General features: G+C 42.0%; 1 protein-coding gene and 1 long non-coding RNA gene across 12 annotated transcripts in view; one reads left to right on the top strand and one right to left on the bottom strand.

Moving 5' to 3' along the window:
• LOC118972740 (uncharacterized) overlaps positions 1–17,869 on the top strand; it is a 35,812-nt gene extending 17,943 nt beyond the window's left edge. The window contains exon 4 of one of the 3 annotated variants that reach the window (XR_012125745.1): positions 8,775–17,869. This is a non-coding gene — a long non-coding RNA (uncharacterized lncRNA). Of the gene's footprint in view, positions 1–2,493; positions 4,174–8,774 lie in introns of those variants that run through there. The other 2 variants (XR_005061822.2, XR_012125744.1) reach the window with 2 other exon arrangements.
• Positions 1–21,725, bottom strand: part of DENND5B (DENN domain containing 5B) — a 153,070-nt gene that overhangs the window by 80,370 nt on the left and 50,975 nt on the right. For 6 of the 9 annotated variants that reach the window (XM_073223371.1, XM_073223372.1, XM_073223366.1 and 3 more), the window contains exons 2-3: positions 5,221–5,286; positions 2,309–2,418 (exon numbers count right to left, since the gene is read on the bottom strand). In XM_073223371.1, coding sequence (XP_073079472.1) covers positions 2,309–2,418; positions 5,221–5,286 — 176 coding nt within the window. Of the gene's footprint in view, positions 1–2,308; positions 2,419–4,228; positions 5,172–5,220; positions 5,287–21,725 lie in introns of those variants that run through there. The other 3 variants (XM_073223367.1, XM_037020273.2, XM_073223370.1) reach the window with 2 other exon arrangements.

Raw genomic sequence — 21,725 nt, 5'->3', positions numbered from 1 at the left:
CCGGGTGGAAGGTACAGGATTATTGTGCTCCTCTGTTTTATGGTGCTTCCTTTCCTTTCCTCCATAAAAAACTCAGTCAGCAACCACGAGACATAAAAAGCATTTTATTTAGAAACAATTTCACCTGCCACTTCTCCTCATTTTCTATTATGTTTGCACTACACTCATACACAAGGAATTTTTTTACTTAACAAAGTTCATTGCTTTGGGGAACTTAATTTTTGTGAAATGAATGACCCTTCTTCAAAGAAAGCATCATGGTCACTTGCTGGAGAAATGACTGGTATTACAGAAGGTGACACCTCAGAGTGGGACTCGCTAAAGGCAAGAACAAAGCTTTCTACCTTTAGGTGGGGATAAATTATAGCTTCATACAAATGCACTTACTAATAAATCAAAGAGGAAATTAAGGGCAGTAAATCTATGGCCCAAATGCAGACTAGTTTAATCTCAGAGATGTTCAAGGAGCACCAGCAAATCCTTTTAGATTTTCAACAATAAACAAAATGCTGTGCAGTGCTTAACCATCAAAACACAAGTCTAGGCGTTTATTCTTCAGAGGGAACCTTTTGCCACTTCCATAAAACTACTTCAGAGGCACAGGGATAAAGCAAATACCAAAGACAGATGAGGGAAGCTGATAAATGCTTTAAAGATGAATGTTTTCCCTACAGAGGCTGAAGCCATCATGGATCTCTCACTACCAATCCAATCAAATGATAAAACAAAGAACACACCAAGCGTGGCATCTGGTTCCAAATGACTGAATTCACATTGTAGTGAGAACCTACTTCTGGGCACCCTTCTCAGTCCTCACAGAGTAATTTATACTTTTAAACATCTTACTAATTGAAGAAGTATTATACCTATTTATATTCTTATCCATTTTTCCATTGCTTCATTTAGACTAACATTCTTTTCTTTAGTATCTTTCCACTCATTCGCTAGCAGAAGCAGAGGATACGTTATTTTTGTCACTGCTGTTTGCTAGCTATTCCAGTCGGACGCTTGTCTGTGCCCCTCTACGTCTCATGAATATAACTACCCGTTGCGTTCTCCTTAATATCTGGAGTGCTGTCCCCACCAAGCCGAGGCTAAGGCCTCTCGGCACTCACTCCCGGCAGAATGGCATGTCTCCTTTTTTGGTACAGTTTCAAGAAGTAACAAACTGTGGTCTGTATAGAACCAAAGTCAAAGTGCCAGTGCCTTAGGCATTTGTCCTTAGACAAAGGGCCACGCTACTCCCTCCTTGGAGCAAGCCCAGACTGACGTGGTACAGAAATACCACAAAGGGCGCAGGGTGTTCCCTATCATCTTGGGCCAGGTCAAAACTAAATTATACAGTTTTTCTTTGGGGTAAGCAGGATGTAGATGGGGAAACAGTGAGCTAGAGAGTAAAAGTTATCTGTACTTAATCTCTGAGACTCCCTGCATAACGTGGGGCAAGGAGCTTAACCTCTGTGAGACATAAGTAAGAATCCTCACTGGGTGCATGCAGCAAGTATGTGAAAAGTAACATGCACGAAGTACCTAGCAGGCATTGACTAAATATTAATTTCCTTCCCTTATAGTATCACATTATAATGGGGTCTTTTGGCTCTACCTTTAAAATATTTAAAAAGAACTACACATTGGTGTTTCCGTCCACCTTGAATCACTTCTGTGACTATCACACCTGATGTCTGAGTGAGCATTGGGGACCCCTGAGTTTTATAATCACAGGGTTCAGAGATGTCCAAAATAAGTAGGACCCTTGCTAAATGTGACAATTATGGCCTACTGTATTTCTAAGAACCTCTAAAGGTACCTGTCACCACCCCGGGTCATTCATTACATTAATTCAAATGCCTTATAAACAAACTCCTACAAACATCTAAATGATGCACTGAAGTTTCTTTCCCTCTTTACTTTGTGAATATGATAAACTACAGGCCCATCAAACAACAGGCCTTGAAATATGAAAACTGTAATCATGCTCCTTCTATCAGGCTTCCCTCTAGGCCAAGCAATATCCCTGTTTATCAGGCCACCTACGCATCACTCAACACAAACACAAAGCATATTAGTACGAAAAGAAAATGGGCTTTTGGGGTCTGCTGTGTGCCCTTATTTGCTATGGGGACCCTAGACAAGTTACTTAACTTCTCTGAGCTTCATTTCCACATCTGTAGAATAAGGATAATATTATCTATCTCAGAATTGTTTATTGAAAGGATTAAATTAAATGAAATAATGTAGGTATACGAAATATAGTCAGTGTTGTTACCTTAATAAAAAGAAGGCTAAAGAGGAAAAGAAAAACACATACCATGTTCACTGCATCTTGATCGAAAGGGTTCCATTCTATATTCTGAGGATAGTGGGTCAGAACTTTGGATTTGAATGTTCTTCTCAAAGGACTCTGGTCAAAATTTTCACCTACAAGTAATTAATAATTAGTTAACAAAAGAATTTTCTTCAGAAGTATGTCATGCTTTTATTTTTATGTTGTAGATATACTGACTGGTAATGTTGAAATCTGATTCCCTAGCAGTCTACGCTGTGAATTTCTCAATGGACAACTGAAAATGAACTGTTTATAAGAGATCTGCATTTTAAACTTCTGGCTAGACAACTGATACTAAAAACCAAGACCTGCTAAAATAATCCTTTCTGTGACCTAATTCTTGTCCTCAAATCATTATGTAGTGATTTTAAAAAAATCTGTTCAGATGAACATTTAATTCACTAAAGAAACATTTTAAGTCAAGCTAAAATATTTATTTTGATCTTAAAATTTTTACATAAATAGACCCTATGGCGCAGTGCTCAAAGGAGACAATTTTGAGTTGCCACAAAAATCTCTGATAAATGTGACCTGCATCTCCAGCTTTTTCCACATAACAGAATTAATAGCATTAAAAATACCACCAGTGAGATTTAGTAGTTTAGTAGAGGGAGCACATTAAATATACTAACCTACAGGAAAGAAATAAGCTAGCCTAAGCCAAATTCCATCTCCTGCCAACATTCTCGAAAGATGAAAGTATACAGTACTTGGATTATTATATATAAGAAAATTCAATAATAGCTGTCAATTATCTCTTTGACGAAATTAATTCCCACGAGACCTGTCACCCCCAAATGTCTTAGTTCCATAAAATACTTTAATATGGGTGCATCTGAAATTCACAATGTCAGAAAGCTGAGATTAAGGAATATCAGCTTGAAATATCATTCTGTTCCCTGCATTTTTTTCTTTTTAAATTCTAATTAAGGGCAAAACATGAGCTGTTTTATCAACAGATAAATGCCACTTACCAGTATTTGTACAAGTAAAAATATCAGACAGCAAATTATGAGTCACAATTGGATGTCTAGTTAGGCTCAGTTTCCATTTTTGGTAAAAATACGAAAAAAAATTTATGGATACTAAAACACCTTTTAGTGCAAAACTTAACAGATCATAGGAGGGAAAGTCACACTTAAAATCTGACTGGAGACTGTGATATGAAGTACATGAGAGCTTTTCTGAATAAAGGCACACAATTTAAGTAGCTGGGCTGCAGGCAGCTTCTAATTCAGGCCCTCAGCTAGTGGTCAGACTTTGGATTCCTCTTATTTAGGCAAGCATTTCATCTCTTTATCTTTCTGCTCCATATTTCCATCTTCTGAGGGAGCTTTCACTTTTAGAAGAAAACTGTCCAAGGCATCCCTAAGGGAAGTTTAGCAATTTTTGCACCACGCTTCTAGGATATGTTAACAGCACAAACTCAATCGCGGTATGTGAAACTGCCCACAGTCAATGTCTGAAGAGCCAGAGCTCGGGACGGCTCACTGCAGGAAGGGTAATTGATATCTTTAAGCAGGTACTAAGTTCTCAGGCAAACACTGAGAATTTTTAGATTATTCACTTCCTCATTTAAAAAACAAGGTTAGTTTTTACTTTAAGTCAGAGAAAAAAAAAAAACAGAACAAAAATTCCCTCCTTGTTCTAAAGGTCCATGGTGCTGACCCTGTTACACTGACAGAACAGGATATCCTCAGATAAAACACAGCAATCAAGAAACTCCTCCACCCACCTCAAGTATCAGAAATGCTTATTTTTATTTTTATCATCCACGAATGTAAATAAAATATAAAAAACAGCAGGGGCAGAAGAAACAGCATGTAACGCATAATATAATTCCTTGCGACACTTACCTTTCAATGAATTCCTGCCTGAGTTTGGCTAAAATGGTAACATTACCTTCATTCATATATCAAGTTATTAGTGGGACAGGAGATAAATCAGGGAAGTTGACAGTGCCATTTTCAGTGTAATCTGTTGACTAAGGAACACCACACCCTCCTGAGGCGCGATGAAGCAAGCATTAGAGCGGGCAGGAAAACCACCTCCAGAGAAAGAAACCCACAAACACAAGAGACGAAAAAATCCATGAAACAGAAACACGTATCTAACGAGCGAAAAGCAGAACCACCACCACCACCACCACCACCTCCTGTTAGGCTGTCAGAAAGGGGGGCAACAGGAAAGTCACTGCTCTATATACAGCTGTCTTGGCAGATATTATTCTGAAGGAAGTGAGCGGAAGAACCGGCCACGTAGAAGTACTGGTAACACTGTTAAGGATTTAGATATGAGAGGGAGTAGCTATTACTCCTAGTAACAGCCAAAGAAAAAATTTTGGAGATGAGAGATGAAGAGCAATCTATCTACTCTTCTCCTTTTGAACCCATGTTTTATAAACTTTCAACTTAGAATTTATTGCTCGGACTTGGCAGGGGAAATTTGAATTCTCACTAAAATTTGAATTCTCAAGAAATGAAATTATACATAAGCATTCTTTACTTAACTTAAAATCCACCTTTAAAACACATTACCCTGAATGAACAAGGAAAATCTGTGCAAATATTAATATTCCTGCTGCACAGAAGTCTACACAGACTTAATTTCAAGTAATATTGCCAAGTACTCCTTCTAAATTACGCTGCAAATAAGGCTTTCCTCCTAAGAAAAGAGGACTTATCTGCCAAGAGAGCTAAAAGACAAGTAAATAATTTTTTCCAGGCTTTAAGCAAATGAGGTCTTTATAAGAATTAAAATGTAGATGAGAGAGAACAGAAACACTAAATAATACCTATTTCTTGCCCAAACAAAACAAACAATTATGATGGGCTTGGGGTGAATTACAACAATGATTTCTAACACCTCAACTTTATTTTTATTTGTATTTTTACCTGAAGTTGTATTTGCGGCACCCTGGCTCCTGCCACGACGATCTGCTTCTAGCCATTGGTACAAAACTATACAATGTAACAGAAACAAAGCTTTATGAACACAGAAACACAGAAAAGCAAAAATGACTTTGAAGAACAGAAAAAGAATAAAAATGTAAACAAAAATAATTAAATGTGAGACACTACTATCAATGGAATGTAGCTTAACACCAATAGCATGTACCTTACAGGCTGTTAGTCATCAGAAAGCAGAGAAAGTAATATTAAATAAAATGCTATTTAAACATCTGTAGCAGTTATTCATACGGGAAAAAGCACATACATTCTTCTCTTCATGCTAACTGGAAAGGAAATAGCAGGAGAAAGCTAATGTTTTCTACAGTAAGATACAATAAAGTATAATAGACTGTGACCAATCTGAGAAATCGCATCCCCACCTCTGCACACTGGTCAGAGGCCAAAGGTCCCAAAGCTGAGCACAGCAAAGGCTGACAAGTGTGCAAAGTGCAGGACTCTCACTCACTGCTGATGGGCACGCAGAAGGGCACAACCACTTTGGAAGACGGTTTGGTAGTTTCCTACAATGCTAACCGCAGTCTTACCGTGTGATCCCAAAACCCTGGTCTCATCAAGAGAAAACAGATTCCAAGAGGAGCAACCTGCAGTATACCTGCTGAACGCTGCCAGGACTACCGAGGTAATCAAGAACAAATGGTCTGAGAAGCCATCACAGCCCCTGGGAGCCTAAGGAGACTGGTAACGGAACGCATTTGGATGGGATCCCCCAACAGGAAAAGGACATTAAGTAAACACTAAAGAAATCTGAATAGGGTATAGGCTTTAGTTCACAGTAATGGATCAGTACATTTATTGTAACAAATGAATCACACCACTGGAAGATGGTAGCGACAGGGGCAATTCTGTACGGGGGTGGGAGAGGGTGGGGTGTATGGGAACTCTGTGTTATCTTCTGAATTCTTCTGTAATTCTAAACTGTCCTATAAATCACGTCTGTTTTAAAAATTACATTCCAAATATGTAAGGTGGAGACAAAAGCATATATTATATCCAATTCTATAAGGAAACTGCCTTTTTGGAAATCACTCCAGGCAAACCCAAGCTGAAGTCTGCTCTGCACTGAAATCCCATTTGATGAACTGTTTTCTTACTAACCAAGAAGTGTCAACTCATGGAGGAAAGTTTACTACAGTGAGGGCACAGGCTATAAATAAATTCACACTAGACCTCTTAACAGCTTTGAAGAGTGTTAGCACTTCTGGAAGGGTTGCCTATATGTCTTCAACTTCTAGACATGCAGAGTCAGAGAATGATAATGTAGGGTCCTAATGGCCAGGAAACCTCCCTATCCATACCTCAAGTGTTTGAATGATCCCAGGACAATCACAAAGGCTAAATTTCCACTCTGGCTGCAGAGTCTGTGCTCTGAATTTTACATATGAGGTCATCTCGGGAAAGAACACAGACATTATGAGAGTTCAATGTCCCAATCAAGGTTTGCAGAAACTTTGTGTACCCACCCCAGCAAAACAACAAAAACGGGGGCTGGGAAAGGTGCCTAGGGAACTCCTGAACTGATGCAATACAGGAACTTACTGATTATATAAAAGGCTGAGTGAGGGCAGCCTGAAATCATGAAAGCAGCTATTTGGATCTTTCCAGACAGCCAGAATGGTGACCTGCCATTCATCATCAGGGGCAGGTGGCCCAAAACAGACCTCTGAAGAGCCCTCACACTCACCCATGTGCAGGGTGACCGAGTGGGCACACAAGTGACATACTCACACTTCTGGAAGGCACACAACTGTTGCAGTGCTTCCTTTCAATTGGCACTGTGAGTAGGGACACCCCATCCCCAGCTCCAAGCCCGTCTGGAGCTCTACAGCCTGTGCACAGGGCTGCTAGAAGAGAAGGATCCGTGAGATCGGCGACCCTGCAGGCTGTTCTCGGCCTGCGCAGCCCTGTTCTGCAGGCCTTTCCTTTCCCTCCGTCTCTGAACCTTCCCTTTCCTAGGGGCCCAGTGAGTTCCCTCCCTCGTTACCCACTTCTGACCAGGCTATCTCTCCACAAAACAAGGCCAAGTCTCACAGTATTTCCCTACCCTTCTGTCCGCAAAGGATACCACAGAAGTATGGGTATTTTAAAGAAAGTTTGCTGATATGAACAATGAAAACAGATGGCAAGTTAAAAGGCAATCTCTTCTGCCCTGTCCCTTGTTAATTTTGTTCCCTTTCTCTCTAAAGGGAAAGTTTAAAACACACACACACACATACACACACAGAGTAATAAAGGGTGGGCATTACATTCAGAGTCAAATCTTCCCTAGTGTTTTGAACGGAGAAGTCTGCACACTGCCTGTGAGACCCAGGCTGAGGCAAAGGGCTGGGAGGGAGGGGGCTCTGAGGTGACATACAGGTCCCCAGCTGTGTTTCTCCAAAGACCCCTTCTGAACTGACATGAGCTGGAGCTGGGGACGGGACGCAGGGCAGCAAGCAGGGCGTCCTACAAGAGAGACTGACTAGGGAAAGAGAGATGGGGGTGGGGACCCTACAGGTGGTGACTAAACGAAGGGGCGCCATCAGCGTCTCCACCTCACCGTGAGCTGTCCTCCTCCAAGCAGACCCCTAGAAGCTGCATATTCATTATTCATTCTGATGATTCCACCACTATCTGAATCATCTCTGAGCAGGTCCCATTTAAGTAGAGACCTGACAAAGTGTCAATAATCATCAGTTAACACAGAGTGCTTACTGTGGGGCAGGTGCTATTCTAAGTGTTCTACATACATTAAGTCATTTCATCACCATCACTCTATGAGGGAGGGCCCGGTGTTATCACTTTACAGATGTAGAAACTGAGGCACACACAGGTGGATGAAATAACGTGTCCACGGTCAGACAACTAGGAAATCCCAACTTAAGCAGTCTGGCTGCAGAGTCGGTGCTCTGAATTTTACATATGAGGTCATCTCGGGAAAGAATGCCTCAGGCAGGGAAACAGCAAGTGCAGAATCCGGAGGCATCAGAGAGCTACTCATCGCTGAGATGAGAGGCCCTCGGGGTACCTGGGTGAGGTGCAAGGGGCTGAGCTCAGAGGTGACCAGCAGCCAGCTAGGACAGGGCCTTGATGGTGACGCATCCCCGTTTATGCTAAGTACTGTGGGAAGCAAGTGAAATGTTTTAAACAGAGAAGTGATAGATTCTAAACATTCTGATGGCATAAAGCTGCGATATGCCTGTATATCAGACGTCAAAGAAGCAGTCAAGAAGGGTATGATACCATAGTTTTGACCTGACCACCTGCATGAATGGTGTAGCTATTTAATGAAACAGGGAACAATGGAGAAGATTTAATAGGGGTTGTGGTGGGCGCTGGAATAAAGAACTGGGTTTTGGATATGTTAAGTCTGGATTTTGGATATGTTAATGCCTATTAGATAAGCAAGTGAAATTTCTGAGTAAATTTCTTTAGATAGATGAATAAGCGTCAGGGGAAAATTCAGGGTTCAGTATCAAATAGTTGGCATTTAACATCAGCAGGCTGGAGACGATCACCCCGGAAATGAATGCAGACGAAGAGAGGCCGGCCGGCTGGGTGGGAGCCCCAGGAGACTCACGGAAATGCCAGGAAGAGGATGCGGAGCCGGCAAAATGTAAAGGAGAAAAAGCAGCCAGTGAAGTGAGGAGCCAGGAGCAGGGGCAGCACGCGGCCGAGACAGCGCTGGAAAAGGCGGGCGCCGAGGGCAGGCAGGCAAGGAGGGGACCTCCACAGTCCCGCGGAGGGCGGGGTGGGGGCCTGTCTGCAGTAGTTCCAAGAACGAATGCAAAGAGCGGCAGTAGAGGCAGGGTATTGATAACTCTCCTGAGGACTTTGCTGGAAGGGTGAGAAATGGATTGACGTTGGAGAACCTGGGGTTTTGAGGGAAGGGTTTCTGTTCTGTTTTTAGAGATAGGAGATTTTACCTCATCCCAGTAACATTTCAGCGCGCCTACACTGTGCCAGGCACAGTGCCTGATGCTCCGGATGTGGTCTGCGGGACAGTCCTGGGCGGCTCTGCCCCCTCCTCCTTTGCCTCCCCGGTGCCCCCAGAGCGCCGTCTTGGCCCGCTCTGCACTGCAGCACGGCGGACACGGGTTGTGCTCCTCAGGTTCCACCCTTCCCAGCCCCCGGGCACACTCCCTGTCAGCCTTTTACACGACCCTCAGCCTGCTGAGAACTGCGTTCTCTCCACTGTTTCTTTTCTCCTTCCGGCACCCCTGGAAATGGTCCCCAACCTCCTCGCTTGGATAAGCCAGGCCACGTATCTCAGCGCAAGTGTACAGTCATCACTCGCTCCCATGTGACAGATGACAGGTGCTCAGAGGCACCCACGGTCTCTTCCCCTTCCCAGGGTCCTTGCATCTGGATGGGGACCAGGTCCTGACAATAAAAAGTAAGCACAAGAGATGTGTGTCGCCTCCAGGTCGAGGGACACAATCTCTTTCCTCGGCCATCCGTCAGCTAAATGCCAAGGGCGTGTGAGGCCTTTAAGATGGGAAGGTCACACGTTGGAAGAATCCCGGGTGACGGAGTGTCTCTGCAAAGTAGAGCCCCTCCCACCATGGCCTACATTAGACTAAACAACAAATGAGAAATAAACTTGTTAGAAGTCTCAAGCCACTGGGGGTCTGGGGCCACTGCTTTAGCAGTGAGCTCTTCATGTGTTTCTGGATTAGAAGGGGATTTAGCTTAGACCTCTGGCTCTGACACCAGTCTGACTGTATTGTGCCTTCTATTCCTTGTGACGCTACATTACCTGATACTGTGTTCAAATACATAATGAATGTATTTCTTCAACTAAGGGACAGGATTTGCCCATTTTTCAAAGCTCCTACCTTTCATAGAAGAAGCCATATACCCACTACTAAGCTACTCATCAAGACCATATACACTTGAAGCCAATTAATACTGCATACAAACTATACTTCAATTAAAAGATATATTAAATACCAAATAAATAAATAAATAAAAAGACCACAGGTTTTAAAACCATGCTGGGCCTGTCACCTTTTCCAAATAAACCTCTGACTCCAGTTAGAGATCTTGCAGCTCTAAGTTCCTGGTCATAAAGAGAATCAAGCAAAAGAATCTGGAGGGATCTGTGAAAATTCAGACACTCCTAAAGAATATTTATCAACAGAGAAGCCTGAATCCTGGTATCTTAAAAGTTTGTTTTGATGACAGTCAATAAAAGTACACCAACATCAATCCAGTGAGTTTTGAATTTCTAAGAGATTCATAATATATTTCCTTCTCAAAATTAAAGAGCAATGCTGTATTTAGCTAACACTGAATTCACTGAAGTGTATTTACTGGAGTACATAACACAGTTATTCTGTTTCAACCCTAACTGGAGGTACTGAAATTAAATTCTGTCGCTAACTACCTGGAGTCAGCACAGACATCGCCCATTAAAGGTGGATGGTCCCCAGACATCCACCTGTTATAGGTCCTGACTTCAGAGGTCTCCAGCCCACCGGTGATTTTGACAAACTGGCTATACATTTGGGGGTTCCTACGACCTCCTCAGGTGTGATAATTCACTAAAACTCACAGAACCCAGGAAAGCACTATACTTAGGATTACGGTTTTAATACAAGGGAAACAAATCAGAGGGATGGGACAAATGAAGGGTGAGAGGTACATAGGGTGAAATCTGGGAGGGGAGCAGAGCTGACATTCTTTCTTCATGGAATCAGGGCATGTCACTCCCACCATTATATATACACAGCAATGTGTTCATCACCTAAGACGCTTCACTAAGCCGCACTACCTATTTTTACTGTTTCATTTTAAGCTTCATTACACAGGCATGACTGAGTGTACCGCCAACCCCCTCCGCCTCCTCACAGGCCAGGTTGCTTCCAAGTTCTTCTGGTGACCAGCCCCTATCCCCAAGCCATCTAGTGGTCCATTATTAGTTATCTCCTTAGGACAATACTACAACTACTCAGAAAATTCCCAGGGTTCTAGAGTTCTGTGCCAGGAACCTGGGACAAAGACCAGACAAGCTGTCATTAGGCACTGTGCGTTCTAAGACCAAGCACGGAAGATAACAGACTGTTTACTTGCAAAACCATCCTTAATAATGAATTCAGGGTCCACAGTCTGCCGATAATGAGGAATGAACAAAGCACTTCACTATTAACCCATGTCTGTCATACTATCCCTTTCCAAAATATGAAACCAGAATAAAACTTTTAAAAGTCACTGACGCATTGTAACTGACATCATGCAACTCTCTAAGAGGAAAGGGTCCATAATTTGTAGGTTAATAATCAAGTAAATACCATGTGTTCACCAGTGCTTAGTAAATAACTTTTATTATCCTCAAGAATATACAAGCCATTTTCAAATAATTATAGCCAAGAAAACAAGGTTCCGACTCTAGTTAGATCCTGGATTCTAGCAAGCTAGGAAAAATCATTTCTTCGAGCAAAGGTTTCTCAAAAATATAAAATATAGATTGATTACTGTAACACCACATATTAGTAGCACTACATGTCTTCTGTGAGAATCATTTATGCAATTTCTGGGAAAGTATATTAATGTCATTACTGATGTTGGATTCAGCATACAATATAAAACAAATCTCCCCCTCCTGTCAGCTAGAACAGCCAGACTTTCAAGTGACCTCAACGGGTTTGAAAACGGTACTGAGGTCCAGCACAGACCCGTGAGATCATGGACCATGTATCTTAGGAGGAGGATCAAGTGGCCTCTAAGAATACCAAGACCCTCCCAGCTCTACAAGAAACTGGGGTGCCCGAAGCCACTGTGTACCGCATCAAAAAAAGCATGAAAAAAGCCAAGTCACCACCTGTGTGGGGGAAAAGACTACTTTAACCACTTTCTTAAGTTTTCAGAATTAACATAAAACAACAAAGAAAAGTAAAAATGGGAGGGGGTTAGAATTTTCCTTTTCTCTATAGGGGAAAAAAAAGTCTGCCTTGCTCTCCATCAGAAAAACATGTAAGAAAACCCTCAAGATGATCTCAAGCTGTTTCAATTCACAATTCCAACTACCCACAGCGATCTCCCCGGGCTGCTAGTTTCCAGCCCTGACTTAGACACTTAAAAAGTGAACCCATCTTCTCCCATGAAGCCTTTCCTGTTAACAGTGCCATAATTCATGCGGCTACGGAGTATTACTACCTGCTTCCTCGTCCCTGAAGTGGGGTTAACACTAAAAATAATTCTACCAAAAGGAACATATTCACTATTTTTGCTCTAGCACTCAATTAGCCAGGATATTTGACTGACTGGGAGTCATTCTAGATTTCTCCTTCCCTCATCTGGATCTCTCTCATTTCCATTCATATTAAAATCATCACTAAATTTTGCAAGTTATACCACCTTACTATCCCTCCAAATCAGCCCTGCCATTTTCTCTGCCCCTCTTCCTAATTCTGAGCCTTAAGCCAGGCTCAGGGTACTGCTCCCACTTCCTACTAGTCTCCCTGCCGCACACTGGATGCTGTCCTCTCCTACTTTTCTCATTCTTTCCCTTTTCTTCGACTCAGCGTGTTTACGGAGCTCTATGAGCCAAAGCCCTACTCTAGGCTCTTGGGATATAACAGGACAAGATTATTGTTTTCCAAAGATAGCCACAGTATCTCCTGTCAGATTCCATCAGGACGTGGAGTCCCTGTTCCTTGTCCCCTGTCCTTAAACCTGGAAGGGCCTTGTGACTGCCTCAAATGAGAGAGTACAGAACAAATGAGGCCGTGGCCTCCAAGGCTAAGTGGTAAGTAAAAAGCCAGGCATTGCCACCTTGTTCTCTTGGGACACATGCCCTTAGGGCGTAGCCACAGTGCTGGCACAAAGTCCAAGCAGCTCTGGAGCCGCCTTGCGGAGAGAGCCCGGGGGCCTAGCCCGCAGCTCCAGCCCAGGGCCCAGCCAGAGCGGGTAACAGGAGGCCAGCCAGGAGTGAGCCCCTGAAAGTGGGTTCTCTGGCCCCCCACCAAGCCACTCAGCTGATGCCACATGAAGCAGAGACAAGCTGGCCCCACCATGTTCTGCCCAGATTGCAGAAATGTAAAATAAATGGCTGATGTTTTAAGCTGGTGGTTTGTTATGCAACAATAAATAACCGGAGCAAACTGAACCAAAAGCTTTTTGCCCTCACGAAGCTTACATTCTAGGAGGGGAAAAATACACATAAATATAAATCACGGACTATGTTGGAAGATGGAAAGTGCAATGGGAATTTTAAAAATAAGAGTAGGGCAAGGAGGGCCAGCAGCACAGAGCATAGGCTGCCAGATTTGGTAAGGAGGTCAGGGAGGGTCTCAGCGAGAAGGTAATGTGTGAGCGGAGGCTTGATGGAGATAAGAAAATAACCTTATCTCCTTAGGAAAATCAAAGCAAATAAGATAGCGCTGTTGTAAATTCAGTCCCCTGTCCTCAGCGTCCAGACTCCTGAGATGGCACTCGAGGACCAGGGTCACTTAGCCTACGTTGCCAGCTCGTTTCTGAGGCTCCCCTTCTCCCTCCAGCCAGGCCAGACAGCTTCTAGCTCCCTCTGAAGTACCCGGCCCCATGGGTCTTTGCAAGTCTCTTGTATCTGGAATGTCTTCCCCCTGTGTTAGTTTTCTAATGCTCCCTTAACAAATGACAACGAACTTGGCGACTGGGAAACCCCGCCCGCATACACCGGGCCGCAGTTTGCGGACCTGCAGGCGGGCTGCTCTGCGGGGTCTCCCTGCCGTCGGGCGGCATTCGCTTCTGGGGGCCCTGCCAAATGCAGTGCCCTGCGGTTATGGGGCCGGGCCCCTTGCTGGCTGTCAGCTGGGCCGCCCTTAGCACCGAAGGCCTCTCTCTGGCCCTTGCCGGGGGCCCCTACACCGCAGCAGCAGCGACAAAGGGCCCAACGAACCCTTCTCGGACTTGGAACCCTCTGAGCGCCTTTTCCTGAATCTGAGTTTCTGGTTTTAAGGCCTCGTGTGATCATGTTGGGCTCTCCTACAAAATCCGTGCTACTCAATTTCTCGGTCAGCTCATGAGCACTCTTAATTACGTCTGTCAAGCTCCTTCGCAGCAGTGCCTGGGCTGGTGTTTGACTGAGGAGCCAGGGGACAGGCATCCCGGGCGGCATCGGCAGAGTCCTGCCTCCCGCACCTCACCCCCTCGGCGTCCGCCTGTTGGGCTTTACGAGTCTACTCAGAAGGGACCTCCACAGGGAAACCTTCCCTGATGTGTACAGGAAGGGTGAGAAGTTTCACCCACAACACATTATAAAATCTATAAATTACAAGAGTGTGGCCCAACAGTTTTTAAATTGTGAGCTTAATTTTTAAATGAACACTGATGTACAAATATTGTACTAAATATGTATTAGTTGATGTGCTAAAATAAAGTTTCCCTTGATGGTAAGGTTCAGGACACAGCAGTTCTTTTCTTGATTAGCACACAGTGTGAGAATATAATACCTTTTTTTTTAAAGGAAAATAGAACTGTGAAGTCCTTGGAAGCATCCTCATTAATTGCCATACGTAATTGTTATCCACACAACACACTGTATAAATACTGTTAAATTCTATCTCCTCCGGTAGACTTTTAAATTCTTCAACATATTATTCATCCTTACATATTCAGCAACCTATTTAATACTGTGCCTGACACCTAACATATGTTCAATAATGTTCGTTGAATAAATAGATAAATGAATGGAAAGTGTACTCTTTAGTCTGAATTATGTAATCCAGAATTTGTAAACTTCCTTATTTTAAGTACTGGTAGCTGTGAAAATGATTCATTTCAAAACGCTGACTATATGAACTGAAATGTAAATTAAGGAATAAAATTAGCCCACTTTCTTTTCCAATTAGCATGAACTGGTAAATTAAAATCTGATACTACCTTATTTCAAATACAAAAACCTAAGGTATTGTTGTACATGTCCATCACTACATCACATGAACAGGATTTTATTACTTTGCTTTCAAAATTTGGATTCCACAGCTATTTTTATACATTCTCATTAACTAAAGCCTGTACTTTATTCAGATTTCCTGGGTTTTTACCTCAGGTCCTTTTGTCCCAGAATCCCATCCAGGATAAACATTGCATTTGGTCATCGTGTCTCCCCAAGCTCCTCCTGGCTGTGGCAATTTCTCAGGCTTTCCTTGTTTTAGATGCTATTGACAGTTTTGAAGAGTATTGGTCAGGTATTTTGTAGCAAGTCCCTCATGGTATTTGATATTTTTCTAATGACTAGACTAGCGTTTTTGGGTAAAGTGTCACTCTCATCACATCACCCCAGGGGTTCAGATTATCAGCCTGACTTACCACTTGATGTTCACCTTGACTATCTGGCTGAGATAGTGTTTGTCAGGTTTCCCACTGTAAAGTTCCTCTTTTTCTCCCCTTTTCCATACTGTAAAATCTTTGGAAAGAAGTCACTATACCCAGCCCTCATTTATGGAGTGGGAAGCTGTGCTCCATCGCCTTGAGGGAAAAGTATCCACATAAATTATCTGGATTTGGACATTTGTCTCTCTTCTCTCATTTACTAATTTATTTGATCATTTATTTACATGACTATGGACTCATAGGTATTTATTTTATATTTTGGGTCATAAACCAATATACTCTGATTTTGCTGCTCAAATGCTTCCAGCTTTGACCACTGGCAACTCCTCTGGTTGGCTCCTGCGCACCTCTGACCCTCTGACATGCCCCAGTTATATGTTGTTTTTGTTTTTAGCACTTCCTTAATTTCTGGCACTCTAAGATGCTCTAGGCTCATCTTGTGTATTTCCTGCACCATTTCTAGAATCAACCAAGGAGCCCTCTATCTTTTAATTGGAGAATGGTGTGAGAAACCGAGATGTAGGTGCTCGGAGTGCTCGTTTCTACTGGGGTGTCATTGCTTCTAGGGCCGCTCACAAGTTTACCTATTTTTACTTTTTACCTAAATATCAGAAATAGGGTAAAGTTCAGAATAGCAGCTTATAAACAAATTCTTCAACCTCTTTTGTAACAATAGTTTGTAAATTATTTGTTCCTTCTAATAAAAATATTTTCAGTGGTTGTCTCATATTATGACCCCACCTCGCCCATTCACCCTTCCAACGTAACACCTACATATTCCTTAATTCTCAACCTGGAGGGGCAACTGGAGATAGAGTTTTCAGCATCTTTGTACAGATCTTTGGAGGAAAGATGCCAAGTATATTTTTGTAAGCCTACAAACTGCTGATTTTATAAGTTTTATACTAATGTAATTGCAAAATAGGTTAAACTCTTGATGCAAATATTTCTACAGTGCCTATATTTGGAAAGATTTCATGAATCTCATTGATCACAGAGAAGACAGAAACTGAGTTTATATTTCTGTGGAATTCTCGTATTTCTCAGCATTTTTTATTTTGGATGGTCTGAAATCTTTCAAATACTAAGCAATTTTTGTTTTATTATAAAGGAGGGCATTTTAGAGGGAAAAAATTTTCCTACTCACTTTTCACTATGTTCTTTCAGCAACACTCAAGTTACTTCTGCAGTTTATTCACTTCCCCGTTTCTGTGCCTGTACTGTACCTTCTTATTTAATTTTGCATGAATTCTGGCTCAAATGGTTCAAAGTATTTTATAGAGGCTTTAGTTTCCACTCTAATATCTTATTTTCTTATGTCTTTTTTCATTACATTCTACGTATCTTCACAGAGAGATTTATCAATTTGACAAATGTTACTTCATTTTTGGCTGAATTAATAATTTTCACAAAATTCTATACAATCCTTATTATACTTGTTTTCACAATTAGTAACTAAGCAGCATTTCTTTTATACTTTGTACTGTCACTTTGAAATATAAAATGTATAAAGCAACTTTGTTCAAAGAATTATCATGTTTGGTTATTTAGACATCAACTAAATTTTTGAAGCAAGTGGAAACCTGAAAATTATAAGGGATAATGTAAAAACAACAAAGCTTAATTTTTTTTTCTTACTAGTGCTTTTACTTCTACAGGATAGAGAACCAGACATGAAATTGTTGAGTAGAAAGGCATTTTAAATTGTATGAAATATGGTGAGACTGGTTTCCAAAATCTGTGATAATTCACATTTCCACCAGCAATATATGACAAGACCTGTATCTTTGCCAGCGATTACTATTATTAGTCTTGTAAATATTTGCCCGGATACTGTGTATAAATGATATCTCCTTGTTTCATTTTATCTTTCTTTGCTAATCAGTAAGTGTGAGTACTTTCTCGTTACATTTGGTCCCTTGGCGTTGTTACTACAAGATGCTTATTTATAGACACTGCCCATCTTTTTACAGGGTTTTGTAAGAATTTGTGAAAGTTCTTTGCTATCAAATTTTTAACTTCTACCTTTTATGCTGAAGATTTTGTTTTCTTTTTTGCCTCTACTGTTTCTTTTTTTTTAAGGTATCATTGATTCTTATGAAGGTTTCATGTCAGCAACATTGTGGTTACAACATTCACCCATGTTATCAAGTCACCTTCCAAGTCCTATTGCAGTCAGTCCATCAGGGTAGTTAAGATGCTACAGAGTCACGTGTCTTCTCTGTGCTATACTACCTACCCCATGACCCTCCTACATTATGTGTTAATCATAATTGCCCTTTAATCCCCTTCTCCCTCCCTCCCCACCCCTTTTCCCTTTGGTAACTGCTAGTCCCTTTTTGATGTCTGTGAGTCTGCTGCTGTTTTGTTCCTTCAGTTTTTTGCTTTGTTCTTATGCTCTACAGATGAGCGAAATCATTTGGTACTTGTCTTTCTCCACTTGGCTTATTTCACTAAGCATAATACCCTCCAGCTCCATCCATGTTGTTACAAATGGTAGGATTTGTTTTCTTCTTATGGCTGAATAATATTCCATTGTGTACATGTACCACATTTTCTTTATCCATTCATCTACAGATGGACACTTAGGTTGCTTTCATATCTTGGCTATTGTAAATAGTGAGCACCTTAATTTTTTTAAAGATATATACTGAAATATTCCAAATAAAACCACATGCTATCTGGAAATTTCCTTAAATAATAATATGGGAGGGGTAAAGACAGAAGAAACAAGGTTGGTGAGGAGCTGGTCATTTCTGAAGCTGGAAAATGGGTACATGGTGATTCATTGTACTATTCTATCTACTTCTGTATGTGCAAAAAATTCTCCATGCAAAATGTCTTTCTAAGTCATTAACCATCAAAAGAAAATAGCTCATTAATAAGCTTACTAAGCATAAGCCTAGCAGAAGGCAAGAAGTAGGTATTCAAATGTCTCTGTAAATGATAATGACTAACCCTCTTCATCCTGGAAGACAACTACAATACCATTATAACACCTAAAAAAGAATTCCCTAATACAATTCAGCCATTACTCAAATGTCAAATTATCTCATAAATGTCACAATTTTTTTCAACAGTTTGCATCAGGACCCAAAAAAGTTTATATATTGTGATTTGTTAGTATGTTTTTCAAGTCTCTTTTAATCTTAGGATTTTCCCTTTTCCCTCCATGTCTCCTTTTCCCCCCTTGGGGTTTTCTTGCTAAAGAATGTGCTAGTTTCCCAGTTTGGATTTTGTTGCCTGCATTCTCATACTACGGCTTAACCTGTTCCTGCCTTCTAACTGGTGATCTAGAGCTACATTCAGTAGAGTAGTCACTAACGTGGCTATTTAATTAAATGTAAGATTCAGTTCCTCAACTGTGTAAGACACACCTCTAACAGCCATCATATTGGAAATGTTCTATTCTCTGCTGTCCATCATCACAAAAAGTTCTAATGGGCAACACTCATCTGGAAGCTTCATCAGATTCAGGTTTAATTTTGTTGACAAGACTACTTCATAGGTGTAGCTGTGTACTTTGTCAGAAGGCACACAGTGTCTAGCGTTCTAGTTCATTACCCAGGGTTCACTCTGCATAGGAAGGCAGGATCAATGTTTAATTCTTTTCCTGTATGTCAATGACTTTACAATTTAAATATCTAAAGACCATTTTCAAATCTCACTTGACTTGGCCTTTCTACAGCATGTGGCCCTTGAATCTCCTTGCTCCCTTGTGTTTGCAGCACCAATTTCTCTACGTCCTTTTATCTCAATGATCAATGCAAGAGTTTCTCTGCTGTAATGTTCACCTTATTCCTCCGCTGCACAGATGCATTCTGAGATGGTGACCCATGTGGGTCCACAGAGTATGGCCATTCCCTTGTGGATAAAGGATGCTGTCTCCCTGGGAGGAGATGGACATTGCCATTGTTAATCTTCCTGGGAAAATATGTCTTATGACATGAAAAGGAAACATGAAAGATGAACTAATACTGATATAAGAAGGAACTCTACCTTTTCTCTAGACCTTAATTCCTTGAGCCTAGACTACAAGCTAATGCAGACATACTTAACAACTGTCCCCATTTATGGGGGGAAAAAGTGACTGCCATGCGGAGACAGATTCTGGTTTCAGCGAGGAGGCAGCCCTCTGCCCAGGGAAAGACCACAGCTCCGTGAAGGGCCCCAGAGACCAACTGAGTCTGTGAGCAATGGAAGCAGCCACACAGATATTTTCCTCCACTGGTGCTGTCACTTTCCATTCATGATGTCCTTCTGATAGCTCTGAGTTATTTTGTGAAGTCTCACTGTTCTCAGCTGTAAGGAACAGGAGAGGACAGGGGAGGACAGAGAGGCCAGCACAGTGGGGGCAGCAATGACTGGTGGGATCCCCGACTGGAAGGCGCATCCTGGTGACACGACTTGGGGTGGGAAAGTTCGCCGCCCACATCGGAACTGGTGTTCTTTCCTCTCTACCAAGTCCTACGGGCTGGCCGGCTGTTAAGGGAGCTTGCTGTCCGTTGCCGCCGTGGATTTCTCTTCTTCTACTAGTCCCTGCATACCTGTGCTCCCGTGGGTTCCGTCTTTGCTCATGTTTTGTATGCTCACTCTGCCATCTCACACCGCCTCTCTCAGTGACGTCCACAAAGCATCTCTAGCCTGATCCCTCAACTCTCCAGGTCAACATTCCCCAGGGCCTTTGGGAAATTTTTACAAGCTGTCAAAACTCAAAGTAAACCGTCTCCCAGACTGCCGCCTCCTCTTCTACTTCTTGTGTTAATTAATGATACCAAGACTCACCCAAGTCAAAACTTGGGATCAACTCTTCTGTCTCTTGAAGAAGGCTGAGAAAAATAAAACAGAATGAAAGAAATTGCTTCTCGTATACAAAGTGTTTTCCAAAATAAAAAGGGTTCAATATTCTCATAATGTGGAGAATGAATCTTAGTTGTTCTGTTTCTGGAGCACAAATATAGAATGATTAGGCCAAGTTGTGACCACTTAGTCTTTCTATGTGCTCCAGAAAGGAAAATGGCAATCATGAATGAGCTTTTGCCATCAAAGTAGTAAACACTATAAACACTATTTCCAACATCCTCTTCCAAATGGTCAGAAGTAAGCAAGACAGCCAGCGTGCCTAACCGCGGCCTCGCCTGCAGGGTCAGTCCCCGTTTGTCTGCATCAATTTTCCATTAGAAGAAAACCACTAAAACTCTTGAGTAACATCCATCTATTATTAGGCACCGATCTGCAGTTGGAAGAAATGCCCAATAGTTACTAATATAAGACAACAGAAGTGGTATTGCCAACAAATATTGTAAAAGCCAGAAGAAAAATACTTGTGTGTGCACGTATGTCCGAACAGTAGGTAGCCCGAGAAACGATGATCCACAACACATCACGAGAACCTGAGGCCCACAGTTCACAACAGGACACACTAGGCGATGCACACTCTCGGGGTTCCGGCAGACGTGCAGCGGCGGGCATCCCCCGTTACAGTGCGGTGCAGAGCGGATTCCCTGCTATAAACATCCTCGGGCGCTGCCTCTTCTTCCCTCTTTACCCACTAACCCCTGCAACCACTCATCTTTTTGCTGTTTCCATGCTTGAGCCTTTCCAGAAAGCCACACTGCTGGAATCACACTGTGTGTGTCTGTGGCCTTTCAGGTTGGCTTCTTCCACTCATTTCACTTTAAATATGCATTTACTTCTCCACCATGTCTTTTCATGGATTGGTAGCTCACTTCTCTTTAGCACCTAATAATACTCCACTGTATGGATGCACCACGGTTTATTTATCCATTCACCTACTGAAGGACATCTCAGTTGCTTCCAAATTTTGGCAATTATGATTAAAGCTGCTATAAGCATCCATGCGTAGACTTTTGCATGGATATAAATTTTCAACCCCTTTGTGTAGATATGAAAGAATGTGACCACTGGATTGTATGGGAAAGTATGTTTAGTTTTGCAAGAAAGTCACTGTCTTCCAAAGTGGCTGCACCATTTTGCATTTCAACCGGTGATGAATTAGAATTGCTGAACATTTACTAGTTCGCTTAGGTATATATTTATGTTGTCACCCTTGACAACAGTGGCTCTGCCATCAGTACAGCTGCTTTTTGGGTAATCTAACAAATGACTATATT

Source organism: Manis javanica, chromosome 15 (assembly GCF_040802235.1).
Source record: "Manis javanica isolate MJ-LG chromosome 15, MJ_LKY, whole genome shotgun sequence".
Lineage (NCBI taxonomy): Eukaryota > Metazoa > Chordata > Mammalia > Pholidota > Manidae > Manis > Manis javanica.
This window is presented reverse-complemented; position numbering and strand designations above follow the sequence as displayed.